This window comes from Tinamus guttatus, unplaced genomic scaffold, assembly GCF_059628265.1.
Source record: "Tinamus guttatus ecotype Peru unplaced genomic scaffold, ASM5962826v1 Tinamus_guttatus_pri_ptg000073l, whole genome shotgun sequence".
Taxonomy (NCBI): Eukaryota; Metazoa; Chordata; class Aves; order Tinamiformes; family Tinamidae; genus Tinamus; species Tinamus guttatus.
In genome coordinates, this window is record NW_028288607.1 from 763,899 (window position 1) to 781,133 (window position 17,235).

The 17,235-nt window shown below is 48.4% G+C and overlaps 1 protein-coding gene across 2 annotated transcripts in view; it reads left to right on the forward strand.

The window, feature by feature from the left end:
* PKP4 (plakophilin 4) overlaps window positions 1–16,954 on the forward strand; it is a 64,525-nt gene extending 47,571 nt beyond the window's left edge. For both annotated transcript variants that reach the window (XM_088519806.1, XM_088519807.1), the window contains exons 11-21: window positions 2,563–2,746; window positions 3,989–4,106; window positions 4,605–4,796; window positions 4,925–5,098; window positions 5,731–5,881; window positions 7,883–8,078; window positions 11,083–11,167; window positions 11,271–11,388; window positions 13,799–13,930; window positions 15,373–15,446; window positions 15,973–16,954. In XM_088519806.1, coding sequence (XP_088375932.1) covers window positions 2,563–2,746; window positions 3,989–4,106; window positions 4,605–4,796; window positions 4,925–5,098; window positions 5,731–5,881; window positions 7,883–8,078; window positions 11,083–11,167; window positions 11,271–11,388; window positions 13,799–13,930; window positions 15,373–15,446; window positions 15,973–16,221 — 1,673 coding nt within the window. In that variant the 3' untranslated portion in view covers window positions 16,222–16,954. The remainder of the gene's footprint in view (window positions 1–2,562; window positions 2,747–3,988; window positions 4,107–4,604; window positions 4,797–4,924; window positions 5,099–5,730; window positions 5,882–7,882; window positions 8,079–11,082; window positions 11,168–11,270; window positions 11,389–13,798; window positions 13,931–15,372; window positions 15,447–15,972) is intronic.
* Window positions 16,955–17,235: the final 281 nt, after the last annotated feature.

Here is a 17,235-nt window from a genome sequence, read left to right on the forward strand (position 1 = left end):
AGGAGGTTGTTTTGGTGCCAGGCTGCAGGAGGTTGGTTTGGTGCCAGGCTGCAGGGGGTTGTTTTGGTGCCGGGCTGCAGGGGGTTGTTTTGGTGCCAGGCTGCAGGGGGTTGTTTTGGTGCCGGGCTGCAGGGGGTTGTTTTGGTGCCGGGCTGCAGGGGGTTGTTTTGGTGCCGGGCTGCAGGGAGGTTGTTTTGGTGCCAGGCTGCAGGGGGTTGTTTTGGTGCCAGGCTGCAGGGGGTTGTTTTGGTGCCGGGCTGCAGGGGGTTGTTTTGGTGCCGGGCTGCAGGGGGTTGTTTTGGTGCCAGGCTGCAGGGAGGTTGGTTTGGTGCCAGGCTGCAGGGAGGTTGGTTTGGTGCCAGGCTGCAGGGGGTTGGTTTGGTGCCGGGCTGCAGGGGGTTGGTTTGGTGCCGGGCTGCAGGGGGTTGGTTTGGTGCCGGGCTGCAGGGAGGTTGTTTTGGTGCCAGGCTGCAGGGGGTTGGTTTGGTGCCGGGCTGCAGGGGGTTGTTTTGGTGCCGGGCTGCAGGGAGGTTGTTTTGGTGCCAGGCTGCAGGGGGTTGTTTTGGTGCCAGGCTGCAGGGGGTTGTTTTGGTGCCAGGCTGCAGGGGGTTGTTTTGGTGCCAGGCTGCAGGGAGGTTGTTTTGGTGCCAGGCTGCAGGAGGTTGGTTTGGTGCCGGGCTGCAGGGAGGTTGTTTTGGTGCCAGGCTGCAGGGAGGTTGTTTTGGTGCCAGGCTGCAGGGAGGTTGGTTTGGTGCCGGGCTGCAGGGGGTTGGTTTGGTGCCGGGCTGCAGGAGGTTGGTTTGGTGCCGGGCTGCAGGGAGGTTGTTTTGGTGCCAGGCTGCAGGGGGTTGTTTTGGTGCCAGGCTGCAGGGGGTTGTTTTGGTGCCGGGCTGCAGGAGGTTGTTTTGGTGCCAGGCTGCAGGGAGGTTGTTTTGGTGCCAGGCTGCAGGGAGGTTGTTTTGGTGCCGGGCTGCAGGGAGGTTGTTTTGGTGCCGGGCTGCAGGGAGGTTGTTTTGGTGCCGGGCTGCAGGGGGTTGTTTTGGTGCCAGGCTGCAGGGGGTTGTTTTGGTGCCAGGCTGCAGGGGGTTGTTTTGGTGCCAGGCTGCAGGGAGGTTGTTTTGGTGCCAGGCTGCAGGGGGTTGTTTTGGTGCCAGGCTGCAGGGGGTTGTTTTGGTGCCAGGCTGCAGGGGGTTGTTTTGGTGCCAGGCTGCAGGGGGTTGTTTTGGTGCCGGGCTGCAGGAGGTTGTTTTGGTGCCAGGCTGCAGGGGGTTGTTTTGGTGCCAGGCTGCAGGAGGTTGTTTTGGTGCCGGGCTGCAGGGGGTTGTTTTGGTGCCGGGCTGCAGGGGGTTGTTTTGGTGCCAGGCTGCAGGAGGTTGGTTTGGTGCCGGGCTGCAGGGAGGTTGTTTTGGTGCCAGGCTGCAGGGAGGTTGTTTTGGTGCCGGGCTGCAGGGAGGTTGGTTTGGTGCCAGGCTGCAGGGAGGTTGTTTTGGTGCCAGGCGGCAGGGGGTTGTTTTGGTGCCGGGCTGCAGGGAGGTTGTTTTGGTGCCAGGCTGCAGGGAGGTTGTTTTGGTGCCAGGCTGCAGGGGGTTGTTTTGGTGCCAGGCTGCAGGGGGTTGTTTTGGTGCCAGGCTGCAGGGGGTTGTTTTGGTGCCAGGCTGCAGGGAGGTTGTTTTGGTGCCAGGCTGCAGGGGGTTGTTTTGGTGCCAGGCTGCAGGGGGTTGTTTTGGTGCCAGGCTGCAGGGAGGTTGTTTTGGTGCCAGGCTGCAGGGGGTTGTTTTGGTGCCGGGCTGCAGGGAGGTTGTTTTGGTGCCAGGCTGCAGGGAGGTTGTTTTGGTGCCAGGCTGCAGGGGGTTGTTTTGGTGCCGGGCTGCAGGGGGTTGTTTTGGTGCCAGGCTGCAGGGGGTTGGTTTGGTGCCGGGCTGCAGGAGGTTGGTTTGGTGCCGGGCTGCAGGGAGGTTGGTTTGGTGCCAAGCTGCAGGGAGGTTGTTTTGGTGCCAGGCTGCAGGGGGTTGGTTTGGTGCCGGGCTGCAGGAGGTTGTTTTGGTGCCGGGCTGCAGGAGGTTGGTTTGGTGCCAGGCTGCTGGTGCTGCCCATAGGGAGGTTGTTTTGGTGCCAGGCTGCAGGGGGTTGTTTTGGTGCCAGGCTGCAGGAGGTTGTTTTGGTGCCAGGCTGCAGGGAGGTTGTTTTGGTGCCAGGCTGCAGGAGGTTGTTTTGGTGCCAGGCTGCAGGAGGTTGTTTTGGTGCCGGGCTGCAGGAGGTTGGTTTGGTGCCAGGCTGCTGGTGCTGCCCATAGGGAGGTTGTTTTGGTGCCAGGCTGCAGGGAGGTTGTTTTGGTGCCAGGCTGCAGGGGGTTGTTTTGGTGCCGGGTTGCAGGGGGTTGTTTTGGTGCCAGGCTGCAGGAGGTTGTTTTGGTGCCAGGCTGCAGGGGGTTGTTTTGGTGCCAGGCTGCAGGGAGGTTGTTTTGGTGCCAGGCTGCAGGAGGTTGTTTTGGTGCCAGGCTGCTGCGGGTGGCAGCGCTGCCGGGTGTTGCTGACCCGGCCGCGACGCTCCTTTGCTCCGCAGGGGTCCTCTGGAACTTGTCCTCCTGCGACGCGGTGAAGATGACCATCATCAGGGACGCGCTGTCCACGCTGACCAGCACCGTCATCGTGCCCCACTCCGGCTGGAACAGCTCCTCCTTCGATGACGATCATAAAATGAAGTTTCAGACATCCCTGGTTCTGCGCAATACCACCGGCTGCCTCAGGTACGGGCTGTCACATGAGGCTCTATTTGCAGAGGGACCAGGTTATTCAGCAGGTGCTTCTTATTGGGTGACTTTAAAACAAAATCACTGTTACAGCTGATACATTCCAGTTAGTTCTGCCACACAGGCAAGTTTTTTTTCTATTTCTCACTTTCTCAGAAAGTGAGAAATACAAAATTAGACACTGGGAGATGTTAACTATTATGGCATTAATTACTGTGGTTTGTACTACCATGGGATCATGAAAATTACTCAGATAAAAGCCTGAGCATGTGGTGATTCTTTATTGCTGTATATATTTTTAAAAGCTATGTATGTATATCAGAAATGAAATGTTTGGCTATTCCTTTTGTGAATTTAGCAAGCAGCAGTACATAGAAAAAGTATTGTTTAAAATAATAAAATGCAAAACTGAAAAATTGGAAAAGAAAATTGTAGGACATGGGGCCGTATATTCTGTGATATGAACAATTTCTGTTTATTTGTAAGTTTGCTTATCATTTTGATTCACTAGACTTCAAGTTGTATTTCTTTAAACATCAGGATGAGGCCACCGCACTTGCATACACAGAGAGGAACCGCTCTTTATTTGCTGGAGGCTTTTCCAAACTCCAGGGCGTTTTCCTAAGCGGCTCCTCCGTTCTGCTCCCAGGGCCGTTTCTCACGCGGGTGCAGCCAGCGCCGCGGCGGCTCTGGGCAGCTCCTCCCTGCAGCCTCGTGCATCCCGTCCCGGCTGCCTCCCCGCGCGGTCCTGCGCACGCCGCAGCCTGTTCCTTGGCCACAGCTCCATACATCTGTGCAGCCCTCTGCGTAGCGCTGCCACCAGTGACAGCGACCACAGAGAGCTGCCTGGACTTGCCTGGGTGTTACAAGAGGCCACAAAGGGTGTCTGTAACGTGGGCAAGCTCAGGGACCTGTTGTGCGGCGGACACAGACCTGAGAGTTGTGTCAGGTCTGCTGAGAGAGCTTGGGGTGGAAGGGCAGTGGGGAGAGATTGGGCTCGTGGTGGGCTTTGTCAGGGAGCCACTTCCGTGTCAAGACTAGTGTGAATTGAAGCTGCCCTCTATGAAGAGTGTGGCGGGCGGGAGGCAGTGGTTGCTCCAAGCGGTGCGTTTGCTTTTAACTGCTCAAGTCAAACAGCTGTGTAAGAGACTTGTGCCAGCGCCCGGGTGAAGCGCGGCCGCCTGTGCACCGCCGTGCGCCGTGCATGCATTTACGTTCCCATTCCCTTTGATCCTTTAGGAACCTGAGCTCTGCGGGCGAAGAAGCCCGGAAGCAAATGAGGTCCTGCGAAGGGCTGGTGGATTCGCTGCTCTACGTGATCCACACGTGTGTGAGCACGTCGGATTACGACAGCAAGGTGCGTGCGCGCTCTACGTGACTTCTCACGCCGAGCTGTGCGTCCGATAGGATCTGTTGGGGATGACATGGTGTGATCTAGGACTGTGATGTGCTTAGCTTGACTGGTTGTCTCTCCCAGCCTGAAGTCATTTGTAAGCAATCGAATTCTGTTGCATAATACAAAGTAACTGGTTCTATGCATAACATTTTGGCAGTGTTGAAGTATTTATTCCTTGATAAAATAATAATAAAAAGCACTCATGCTATTTTTTATTGTAAATACCAGAAAAAATCACTACAGCAGAGGTGACTTTTAGCAATGTTTTCATAACTGGGGATATCGGCAGCAACATTTCAATTTTCTCAAAGAAGCAGAAGTAGCAATGCCCAAGGCCCAGAATTAGAAATTGCTGCTTGTATCCCAAATACCAGAGTTTCATCTCTTCTTAATATGTTTGGTTTGCAGTATCACTGTGACCAAGTCACTAATTCCAAACACCTTTTGCTTTGGTTTCAGACAGTGGAAAACTGCGTGTGCACCCTGAGAAACCTCTCCTACCGCTTGGAGCTGGAGGTGCCGCAGGCGCGTCTGCTGGGCATCAGCGAGCTGGACGACCTGTTGGGAAAGGAGTCGCCCAGCAAAGACTCGGAGCCCAGTTGCTGGGGGAAAAAAAAGAAGAAGAAAAAAAAAGCTTCGCAGGAGGATCAGGTTTAATTTATTTTTTTCTAGTACAAATATATCAACCGTAGTTTAGCCAAAAGGAAACATATGGCTTGGACAAAAACAAAACAAAAATAGAGTGTTTCTGTACTCAGAAGTGCGTGTTCATTTCACAGTGGGATGGAGTTGGCCCTATACCGGGATTTTCCAAGTCTCCTAAAGGGGTGGAAATGCTGTGGCACCCGTCTGTGGTAAAACCCTACCTGACGCTGCTGGCAGAGAGCTCCAACCCAGCAACTCTGGAGGGCTCCGCGGGATCCCTGCAGAATCTCTCTGCAGGCAACTGGAAGGTAGTGCTGCAGAAGCCCCTCCTCGACGGGGGCATCTCGATTCCTGTCACCTCTCCTGTGCTTGTACTTAACCTGCTTGCTTTTAAACAGATGCTGGGGTGGGTTCAGGAGGAAACAGTAATTTTCTCTTCTGCATAAGCTTGTTTATGTCTAACATGTGTCACTACTACTTACGCATTGCACAAATGCAAATGCTTCCATGGTGCAAAGCAAAGAACGTAGGCAAGAGAGCAGTGTGGAAACTGGCCTTGACATTGGTGCCATTTATTTTAAAAGCAGTGAAATCTTTTCTGCAGTGCACATTAGAGTTAAAAAAAAAATCCCACTGTCAGTTTAGATGAGAAGGTACTGCTGAAGTAAGACCAGTGCAAATACAAATATATATAATGTGCAATGTTATGTCATCTGTTTTGATTTTAACCTTTTAGCTCTTTTTTTAAAAAAAGGCTAGGAATGAGCCTAGAACAGGAAAGAACCAACCTTCCATGATAATAGAAAAGATATGCATTTAACTTAGCATCCCTTCTTTGGAAAACGCCTTCCCTACAATACCTAAGAATTGCCGTCTTGTGAGAGATGGTATCAGCAGGGCTATTGTAGCAGGTTTGCAAGTGACTGTAGCTTTCTTGCAGTTTGCAGCATACATTCGAGCTGCTGTCAGAAAGGAGAAGGGGCTGCCAATCCTCGTGGAGCTGCTGAGAATGGATAATGATAGAGTCGTTTCTTCGGTGGCAACTGCCCTAAGGAACATGGCCTTGGATGTTCGTAACAAGGAGCTTATTGGTAAGCAGAGAACTGTGCTGCAGCAGGCAGGGTTACCAGCGTTGCAGGCCTTATGTTGGAAAAACACCAGGATAAGAGTCTAGCAAGAGAAGCAGCATAAAGGATTTTACTATTCCATGTCCCTTGTGTCACAGAAATTAATCTTTTTGACAGCAGTAGCTTTTCGGAGTAATGTTGTCTTTTGGTTTGCCTTGAGCCATCTTGCATAGCAATCTAGTTACAGCGGAGTGAAGTCACCTCAGCTAAACTCAACCAGACAGGAAACCATTGATACAAAATATGATAGAAAACAACTCTGCTTCCTTGGAGCTAAACGGTAACCTGCCTAGAGGGCTTCCAGGTTCCTTGCTTGCCATAAGGGGATATGACAGCTCAGCCGTGTGCCAGTAAACGTTTCATTTAACAGTTCTAGGTAGCGAGAGAGGGAAGAAACTCTTCCTAGTAAAGAACAGCGCAGGGCAGTGTACAGAGTGTGTGCATGCCTTTGCTGGATTAAATATTCAGCAGTGGTGCTTGCCAGAGAGGGGAAAAAAAAAACTTACTGTTTTCCTTTCAAGTATTTTAATATTATTGTCTAGCATTCTTCAAAAAAAAATGTTTGTCCTTCCTTGCTCAAGAGTCTCCAGCTCTCTTACAGCAAGTGTTCAACATGCTCCAACCTCAGCCAAGCCTGATGCAGCCTGAATGAACCACGTATCGTATCATGCTGTAGAGAAGTGTGATTTTTGTTGTAGGAGAATATTCTATTTCAAACTACAGTGATGAGTATGTAAAACTATTTGTGCATATAAGAGTACAGCTCTCAAAAACACAAATATAGCTGAAAAGTTTGTTTATTTTGGAAGCTTCTCAGAGCATACTTTCCTGTAAGGCGTGTGCTGGGCCTGCAGGAATTATGTTAGCAGTTGTGCTCTCCAGCACCCGTGCACGCAGGCAATGCCAGCGTGACGTTTTCTTTTCAGGATGTCTTTGCCTTTCCTGGCAGGAGTTGTGAGTTTGGGCACCTCCCCTCCCGCTCCCTGCCAAAGCCCAGAGTTTTTTTGCTTTGCAGATCCATTGCAAAACCCACCTTTCCACAAAACATTTGGAGTTATGAAGAAAATCCTAAACTACCCTATGCCAGTAAGCAGTCGGGGGTGGCTTCACCACGGTTGGTATGGGCCAGAATAGTGGGGCTAGGTGGTCTAAACACTGAAGAAAATTAAGTTATTTCAGAGTAGAGATCAGGGGTTGTAATGAATAACAATAAAAACTGGTATGTGCAAACATCTGTTGAGGATCTTGCTAGAAGAGAGCCGTGACAGAGCACCACTATTCACAGTATGTGTGGCCGTTTTCCAGTAGGCATAAAAAGTTCCTTTTGTTTGCAGAAGATTTCCTCGGGCATCTAATGCAAATAGAGAGTTAACAGCTTTTTGTGAAGCTTATTCATTATTCACTGTTACATACAAATACATGTCCTCTAAAAAATCAATTAATGATCATTCCATTATCAACACAGCCTACCTAAACATAAGAAAAATATTTACCTTTACTTCAGTTAATTTCCTCTGTTTGCATTATGATTATTCCTGTGCATCAGTCAGTAATTGAAATCTGACAGAAATGAGATCTGACCTCTTGTGGGTGACAGATAAGGTGAACAGAATGGCTGAAAGAAAAACTTCCAAACTACTGTAAGGATTTCTTTAACCCTCCCACATTAACCCAGGAATATGCCTCACCCTTTCAGATATAAGAAATCATGTAATATTCTTCCTCCAAATAGTTTTCATTTCCAAATGATCTTGCTGTAATACACAAATGCAACTTATTTCTCACATTTCAGACAGAAGAAAAAGAATTTATTTGAAAAATTGGTATCTCTTTTGTCTCTGTATAAAATGCGAATTCTTGGAAATGTTCATATGTTCCTTTTTATTGCTTTCAAATACAATATTGTGATGAGTACTAGAATTACACATCTTAAATACCAAAATGTGTTTTTCTTTCTTTTTAAAGGTAAATATGCCATGCGGGATCTGGTGAACCGACTTCCCGGAGGCAACGGTCCAAGCGTCCTGTCCGATGAGACCGTCGCTGCGATCTGCTGTGCTCTGCACGAGGTCACGAGCAAGAACATGGAAAACGCCAAAGCCCTCGCCGACACTGGAGGAATAGAAAAACTGGTGAACATAACCAAGGGAAGAGGTGACAGGCAAGTAGGCAACAAGCTTCATCATCACCAAAGGGTTTATCTGTTCCATTTCAGAGGTTTTACAAATGTGGGAAATGTCTTTTGGGGTGAAAAAAAATTATCTGTTTTTACAGCGCCCCTCTTATTGATGAGGAGCTACCCAGCCTGAAGGGTATCATAAATAAAATGCTTAGAGCTTTTGAAAGTCAGGATAGATGAGCACCTTTGCAGGGATGTACCACAACCACTGTTAGTGAGCCCAGGCATGTCCAGCAGGTAGGTCGTGGGCAGTTTATCTCTCCAGGTTGTGGGCATTTCTCTCTCCAGAGGGATTTTCTAGAACAGGTTTGTGGAAGAAGCACTGATGGGAAGAAGCGGCTCTTGGAGCCGTCGCCGTGCCCTCACCACACGGCCTGGCACGGAGCTGCTCCGGGGCTGTGCAGAGCACAGGGTGCTGCTCCGTTCAGAGCTGCTCTGGGATCCATGCAGAGCTGCTCCGGGGCTGTGCAGATCTGCTGCTCCGTACAGAGCTGCTCTGGGGTCCGTGCAGAGCTGCTGCTCCGTGCAGAGCTGCTCCGGGGTCCGTTCAGATCTGCTGCTCCGTACAGAGCTGCTCTGGGGTCCATGCAGAGCTGCTGCTCCATGCAGAGCTGCTCTGGGGTCCATGCAGATCTGCTGCTCCGTGCAGAGCTGCTCTGGGGTCCATGCAGAGCTGCTGCTCCATGCAGAGCTGCTCTGGGGTCCGTGCAGAGCTGCTGCTCCGTGCAGAGCTGCTCTGGGGTCCATGCAGAGCTGCTGCTCCATGCAGAGCTGCTCTGGGGTCCGTGCAGAGCTGCTGCTCCGTGCAGAGCTGCTCCGGGGTCCGTTCAGATCTGCTGCTCCGTGCAGAGCTGCTCTGGGGTCCATGCAGAGCTGCTGCTCCATGCAGAGCTGCTCTGGGGTCCGTGCAGAGCTGCTGCTCCGTGCAGAGCTGCTCTGGGGTCCATGCAGAGCTGCTGCTCCGTGCAGAGCTGCTCTGGGGTCCGTGCAGAGCTGCTGCTCCGTGCAGAGCTGCTCTGGGGTCCATGCAGAGCTGCTGCTCCGTGCAGAGCTGCTCTGGGGTCCATGCAGAGCTGCTGCTCCATGCAGAGCTGCTCTGGGGTCCGTGCAGAGCTGCTGCTCCGTGCAGAGCTGCTCTGGGGTCCATGCAGAGCTGCTGCTCCATGCAGAGCTGTTCTGGGGTCCGTTCAGATCTGCTGCTCCGTGCAGAGCTGCTCTGGGGTCCGTTCAGATCTGCTGCTCCGTGCAGAGCTGCTCTGGGGTCCGTGCAGAGCTGCTGCTCCGTGCAGAGCTGCTCTGGGGTCCATGCAGAGCTGCTGCTCCGTGCAGAGCTGCTCTGGAGTCCGTGCAGAGCTGCTGCTCCGTGCAGAGCTGCTCTGGGGTCCGTGCAGAGCTGCTGCTCCATGCAGAGCTGCTCCGGGATCCGTGCAGATCTGCTGCTCCGTGCAGAGCTGCTCTGGGGTCCATGCAGAGCTGCTGCTCCGTGCAGAGCTGCTCCGGGATCCGTGCAGATCTGCTGCTCCGTGCAGAGCTGCTCTGGGGTCCATGCAGAGCTGCTGCTCCGTGCAGAGCTGCTCCGGGATCCGTGCAGATCTGCTGCTCCGTGCAGAGCTGCTCTGGGGTCCATGCAGAGCTGCTGCTCCATGCAGAGCTGTTCTGGGGTCCGTTCAGATCTGCTGCTCCGTGCAGAGCTGCTCTGGGGTCCATGCAGAGCTGCTGCTCCATGCAGAGCTGTTCTGGGGTCCGTTCAGATCTGCTGCTCCGTGCAGAGCTGCTCTGGGGTCCGTGCAGAGCTGCTGCTCCATGCAGAGCTGTTCTGGGGTCCGTGCAGAGCTGCTGCTCCATGAAGAGCTGCTCTGGGGTCCGTTCAGAGCTGCTGCTCCGTTTAGGGCTGCTCTGGGATCCGTGCAGAGCTGCTCTGGGGTCCATGCAGAGCTGCTGCTCCGTGCAGAGCTGCTCTGGGGTCCATGCAGAGCTGCTGCTCCATGCAGAGCTGCTCTGGGGTCCGTGCAGAGCTGCTGCTCCGTGCAGAGCTGCTCTGGGGTCCATGCAGAGCTGCTGCTCCGTTTAGGGCTGCTCTGGGATCCGTGCAGAGCTGCTCCGGGGCTGCGCAGAGCACCAGGTCTGTGCAGCCCTGCAGGGACACCCGGAGCTGGGGAGCAGAGCCTCAAGCCAGGGGTCACGTACGGGCTCTCGAGCCTTGCAGGACCAGCGCAGAGCCGCGGTGGAAACCCCTGCGGACCCCCGGGGCTCCGAGCGGCGCTCCGAGCTCCCCAGCCCAGCTGATCCGCCCCGAGCTCCCCGCCGTATGTGTCCCCATTCTCCCCTCTGCAGACAGCAGGAAGCTGATAAAATCAGCCCAATGTGCGGGTGCCGATCAACGATTAAAGTTGATTGATGTGAAATAAACACGCCACACTTAACAAAGTCTGGGACTGTGGATTATGTTTGGAGTATCCAGGATTTATGTGGCTGTGAGTGCAGCGATCCCTGATGTGACTTCATCTCTCCTGGACGCTGAGATACAGGGCACAGCTGCAGCTGCATGGAAGCTTTGAGGACATGGGGTACCCTGAGCAAATTTTAAATCTTGCAAAAATATTAGTTTTACTGGCTGACACTACAAACTGTTTCAGTCTTTTCTTTCAAAAGGTGAATTTGGATAAATCTTCACAATGGCAGAAAAAGGCGTACGTTTAGCACAGATGCCATGCTGGCATTTAATTTCAAATCACTCCTTTAGTCCCACTACTAAGTTTACTACCAATTCTCTTTTAAAAAGTCATGCGATTTTGCTTCTAACAACAGTTAGCACAATTTTCTTTTCTTAGCTTCACTCTTGAGAATGGGCAGGTATTTTGTTAAGAACAAAAGCAGTCTGAAGCAAGAAAGCAATGGCGGATTTCATGAAATGTACTGAATAAAATGTTTCTTTTTTAAGTGGGGTGAATACTTTGCAGTACTGTAGTATTCTTTGCATCCCTAGGTCTTCACTAAAAGTGGTCAAGGCAGCTGCCCAGGTACTGAATACATTATGGCAATACCGAGACCTTCGTAGCATTTATAAAAAGGTAAATTACAAAATTATCACCTTCATGAAAACAGTTGCACAAAAACTCTTACTTTAATGAAAAGCAGTTTATATCCATGTTCTTTGTTCATGTTACTCCATAGGATGGATGGAATCAGAGTCATTTTATTACACCAGTGTCAACACTAGAACGAGAGAGATTCAAATCGCATCCTTCTTTATCGACAACGAACCAACAGATGTCCCCTGTCATACAGTCAGGTCAGTCAAAGACTGCAGAGTTTTCTGAAGAGCTTCTTCCCTTGGGCATTGCTCTTTTTTTTACTCTGCCTAAAACCTGCTCTCTCCCCGCTGTATTTAAGCAAGCAAGACCGTGCTTCTGTACAGTGTATTGCCTTCACTGATGCTGTTGGCAGGCTTCAAATCCCACCGGCTTTGTGGGTGTCTCAATATGAGCATTTACTTTGGATAAGAAGCAATTTGAGGCCTGTCTCCCCACTTACTCAGTGCAAATCAAAATGCAGATAGCCTTAGAATGTGCAAGTCTCCTTGGCATGAGCCTGAGGCACATGCTGTGTGTGCAGAGCCCTGGAGTGCTTCCCGCGGGTGCCAAGGGGCAGCCGGTCCCTAAACAAGACCCCCAGGTTGTTCCTAAACAAGACCCCCAGGGTGCCCGGTGTGGAGCCAGGTCTCTGTGACGAGTGGCCTCCGCTGCGCAGCCTCTGCCCCGGTGCACGGCCGCGCGTGGGTGCACGGGCAGCACGGACCCCCGGGGGAACCTGTTTTCATCCCTAGTGATGTAATGCCAAAATAGGCAAATAAGTCAAAAACACAAATCTGGCTTTTCTGACTCATGGTCATTCATTGCAGTTTAACCAAAACTGCCCCTTTCTTCTTACAACTTCTGCAGTGCTAGGACTGAAATGTTCAGGAAAAGCCTGGTATAAAACCTTCCCGATGTCCTCTTTGTTTGGCATTGGATTTATCCAATTAACTCCTGTATTTTTATGTGAACAGATCTCTCTAATTACTTAGGCATGTATATATCTTGACTGCTGAAATGAGTGACCAGTTAATACAATATTGTTCCTTAATTACTTATTTATCAGAAAGCGGAGCCAGGAGCCCCGCCGCAGCGAGGCGGCAGACCAGGCCCAGGCAGACGCGTTTCCGAGCGGCGCGCTGGGGCCGGAGGAGCCTCTCAGTGCTCTTTGCTCTCCCTGGTGCCGTGCGGGAGCAGCTCTATCTGCCTGTTTTACGTGACTTTATCAGCCTGCTCTTAGTTCCATTCTCAATTCTTAGGATTCTGAGAGATTTTCCTTACCTTCCTTTTCCTTTGTCGTTGTCACAGCACATGGTACTGAAAATAGCTTTTACTTTCACAGCCAGTGCCAAATTGCGCACACTGGCATCACCCCTACACCCCGAAGTCTTGGACTGCTTAAGTTACATCTCTACAGGCAGACCTAAAAAAAAGCTCCTCAAAATAAGCAACAACGTTGACACTAACAGCGATTCGGCTCAGGGCACTGGTCAGACCCTACCTGTGTGTGACTGGACTGTCCGTAGCTGCTGCCACATTCCTCTCTCAGAGCTTCCCCCCTCTTCAGTTCTGGGGACTAGAAACAGGAAAAAAAAAGAGTTCTAACTTAGTATCCAGAGACGACTTTAAAGAGCCCTTAGTGAGGAATGCTGTGAGTAAGTGCCTGCTTTCTGCTGCGGAACACGGACAGGCCTCACCTGGTGAAGGGCAGCCCGGTGGCTGGAGCAGGGCCGTGTCCGCAGCGCGGTGATGGCTCCCGCAGGCAGCACCACGCGCCGCGCGCGCGAGGAGCGCGAGGGAGAGACCCCCGGGCTGCAGCGGCTGCTCCTGGTCAGACCCCGGAGGGCCGTCCATGTTAACTGTCCATAACAACAGGATCGTGGGATGTGGCGTAAGGAGCAGGGCTGATAACGATGGTGTCATTGATTAGCAACTGAAGAACACGTCTAGAAAGTATTTTTTCTCCTGTGTTAGGCAGTTTGTCTAAGTGAAAAAAACAGTTGAGTTCTCAGTGAAAAGATTTGCTGGAACAAACTTCTTACAACTAAAACAGGTTTATGTATTCACAGCAGGGATAAAAAATAAGTAATCCACTGTTGTGATCATACAGGGGCTACCAGCCCACCAGAGCACAGAATCCCCAGGGCTCCCTTCAGCATGCAAACCAAAACACAGAGCACACGGGTGCATGGGTCATTTCAGCCAGGTCGCAGGGGATTTTAAAATTGTCTTTAAGGATAACTTACATAAAATCATAAATGCCAGCAGAAGTGTTACGTTCTGATTGCACACAAGTGAGCATTTACATTTTTGTTTGAATGCTAAATCAAGTTCTCAGGATGTCATATACAAACCAAAATGGGTAGGGTCTCAGCTGTAAGTGTTGTGGATGTGACTTGCCATAAGACTATGAAATGATAATTCGATGGTTTCGTGACGCTAGCTTTGGTCACTGAGGTTCCTTATCTTGGTAGAAGTATTTGCGAGTTTTGTGCATTACATGAGCGCAGCCATCTCTATCGTTTGCTAATCCCTGGAGACAAAGGGGAGTGGAGAGGAAAAAGGGGTTAGGTTGGAAAATTTTATTGGCTTTATTGCCTATACTGATAATCTTTCTCCTTTCATCAGTTGGCAGCACATCCTCCTCACCGGCTTTATTAGGAATTAGAGAACCCCGCTCGGAATATGATCGAACACAACCTTCCCTGCAGTATTACAGTAACCAAGGTGACGTCCTTACACATAAAGACATATACACTGGTAAGACACCAATTAGGAACATCTAAATGTTCCCCATATGAGGAGTTTATGCAGTCACGATATGGACAGTTGCTTTAGCAGACTTGTTACTGTTGCTTAACGTGGATGTGACGTAAGGAGCAAGGCTAATATAAGATAGTATCATTGATTAACATTTGAAGCAAACTTTCTGGAAATTATTTTTTCTCCTGTGTTAAGCCGAGTTTGTCTAAGCTAACAAAAGAGTTGAACTGCATTAGCATGCTTGTTACTGTTGCTTAATGTTTCCCATTTTTATTCATATTCACTGCACGTGGAACAGTGCAGAGTATTCATCTGTCTTCATTGTGCTATTTTCTTTAAAATCGCACACATTACCAGAATAAGAAGAGATTTGTTTGCATATTAGGAAATAAGAGATATTTGAAAAGTGTAATCTTGTTTAACACTGCTACAGGAAGTCGTTTTATTATCCTGTTACTCATAAGTATTACAAAAAAGAAGTACCAAGACTCCATACTTGTTTGCACCTTTCCTCCGTAACACTTGACATCAGTCTTGAGGTGACAGTGAACAGGGAGAAACAAATTCCATGTTGTAGGAACACCCACAAAAAACCCTCCTGGTTTCAATTTTAACTGCTGCTGATGGACCGAATTTTCTTGGTGTGTTTAAATACAAAGTTTATGATACTGTTTACTAATAGAGATATATGATCACAAGGAAATTTAACAGCCCTTCCAGCCATGAATGCTGTGTTAAAACACTAGTACTTTTAAGGAAATGTGTGATGCCTTGTTTATAAATCAACTTCTGTGTGTGTGGGATCAGGTATATTATTTTTATTCTGCAGGAGTTAACTAATATCCTTAAGATATATTTGTATATATTTTATGTATGTTTTGATTTTGTATATTTTGTATTACACTTTTAAAGTCCTGCATTAACTTGAAAAGAAGGATTGCGGAGGAGCTTTGTAAGGCAGTCAGCATGAGCCCTCTTGAGAGAAAATTGCATGTTGTGTTTGTTTTTTCTGGAGTTTTTTGTGTTTTTTTTTTTTTTTAGTAACTACATAAATATGTAAATATGCAGTATAGTAACGACATAAATATGACTGAATATAATGGCAAAGGCTTTCACGGGCTTAGCTTTTAGGACTCAGTTTTTGGTTTCCCAATGCATTTGAGTTTTCATGGGTGCAAAGTTAAGTTAGTTATTCCTGTAACATTATCAGGACGAGGGGTGACGCTCTGTGAGCTCTTCCCGCTGCTGCGCGGAGCCTGGAGCAGCCGCTGCGGCCGCGCGGGACGGAGCAGCAGGACGGGCGCAGCGGGGCCCGGGACGCTCGGGCTGCAGAGACAACGTCTGCAGACTTTGCAAAGTCTGCGTGTAATTGCAATGGGTAAGGGCAAAAAGAATGGTAAAAAAGTACTAAATTTGATGCCATAAACATTTTCTCACAGGTTCCAGCAAAGCTTCACCAATTTACATCAGTTCCTATTCCTCACCAGCAAGAGAACAAAACAGACGACTACAGGTGACTTTAACATTTTACTTTGAATTGATATTGATACAAGATTCAGCATGTGCTGTTTCAGTGGAATTTAAGGGAGTTTAGTCTATGTTGTAATATCAGAGCTTTTTGTGGCATTTATCTGTAACAGTTAATTTGTTACTGAGGATTCTTAGTAGGACATTAGCAACTACTAGTCTATTGACTGAGAGTTTTCTTTTTATAGCCACTTATTTTAGTGTATTAATGTTATGACTGCATCTAAAACCAATGTGCTGGAGTAGTCAGATTCCAACTATGCATGCCTTAAAAATACTGTTAGGTATTCCGAGGTTCCCAGGGAACGCTGACGGTGTCGTGCAGGGGGGCTTAGGGGTTTTGTGTAAACACGGGTACGTTTCACAGAGGATGAAGCCTCTGCTCTTGATGTCACCAGTGCAGCTGCATTTGAGCACATTATGCACCACAGTTCCACAAAGGTAAGTTTGAGAAACAAGTCTTTCCTCTGCTAATTATTTTTAACAATATTTTCCCAACATTTTTGCAACAGCATCAGCAATTGTACTACAGTCAAGAGGATACCAACAGAAAAAACTATGATGCATACAGGTTATATTTGCAATCCCCACATAGCTATGAAGACCCATATTTTGATGACCGAGTTCACTTTCCTGCTACTTCAGATTACACAACACAATATGGACTGAAATCAACCACAAATTACGTAGACTTTTACTCCACCAGACGATCTTCTTATAGAGCAGAACAGTACCCAGGTTCACCTGACTCCTGGGTGTAGCATTAAAGAAAAAAAAAAAGTTTATTTCTCATCTTGCTTGAGAAGAAGTGGAATGGCCTCATTTGCTGTTTTGGTGATGAAATGTGAAGGTGAAGTAAAAGAAGGAACAAAGGAGTTTTTTTGCTTTTGTTTTCTTTTAAATAAGGAATTATGAGGAAGGTGCAAGAAAAACTGGAAGGGATGGGTTTTTTGCTCTGTTTAGATGTTAGGTATAATTACTTGTAGCTCCTGTAGTCTGGTGAGGGTGTGGGCGATGTGATGAAAGGTTTGAGAATTGAGTAAAATGAATTTTGAAAGTGTGTAGGTCAGAGCAGATTAAAGCTGATTTTTTTAATGTGAATAAAAGTCTTGTTCTGATAGTTTGTACAGAAAAAAAATAAAATGGATGGCCTGGTTTTATTGCTATTACTAAATGTCAAGATTGTATGCTATTACGTCTTGTAAATTTATTTTGTTGGTGTAAATATGGAAATGCCACATTGGTTAAAAGTGCCATCATTTGTAATGCAGTGTGTCATTTTAAAACACATGAAACATCATACAAAAATAAAATCCAAGAAAGTGTTATAAATTAAAAAAAAACTTTTTAAAATTAATAGTGTAATTCTAAAGCACAAAGTCCAGTCCAGTATATCTACACATTTCCCATTCCCTGCCTCTTTCATAAGAAACTTCACTGCCATTTTCTATGCACATGGAAGAACAATAAATATGGAAGTCTCATCCATGGAAAGTTGTTCCCTGTTTTTTTTTTTTTTTCTTTTTTTTTCCTCCAACATGTGATATTCAGAAACAAATACAGTGAATGTGAAGTTAAATTGCATGAGATAAACAGATTAAATATGTCAAAGCCATTTGGGCCATTTCCCCAGCTTTCTACAGTTTCTCCAGGCTAACATACCAAAGTGTGAAATTATGCACTACTTTTTTTTCCCCTAGTTTTTTTATTTTTGAAATGGGCAATCCCAAGAATTTCACACCACCACTCTGCTGTCTCTCCACCATTCCTCTATC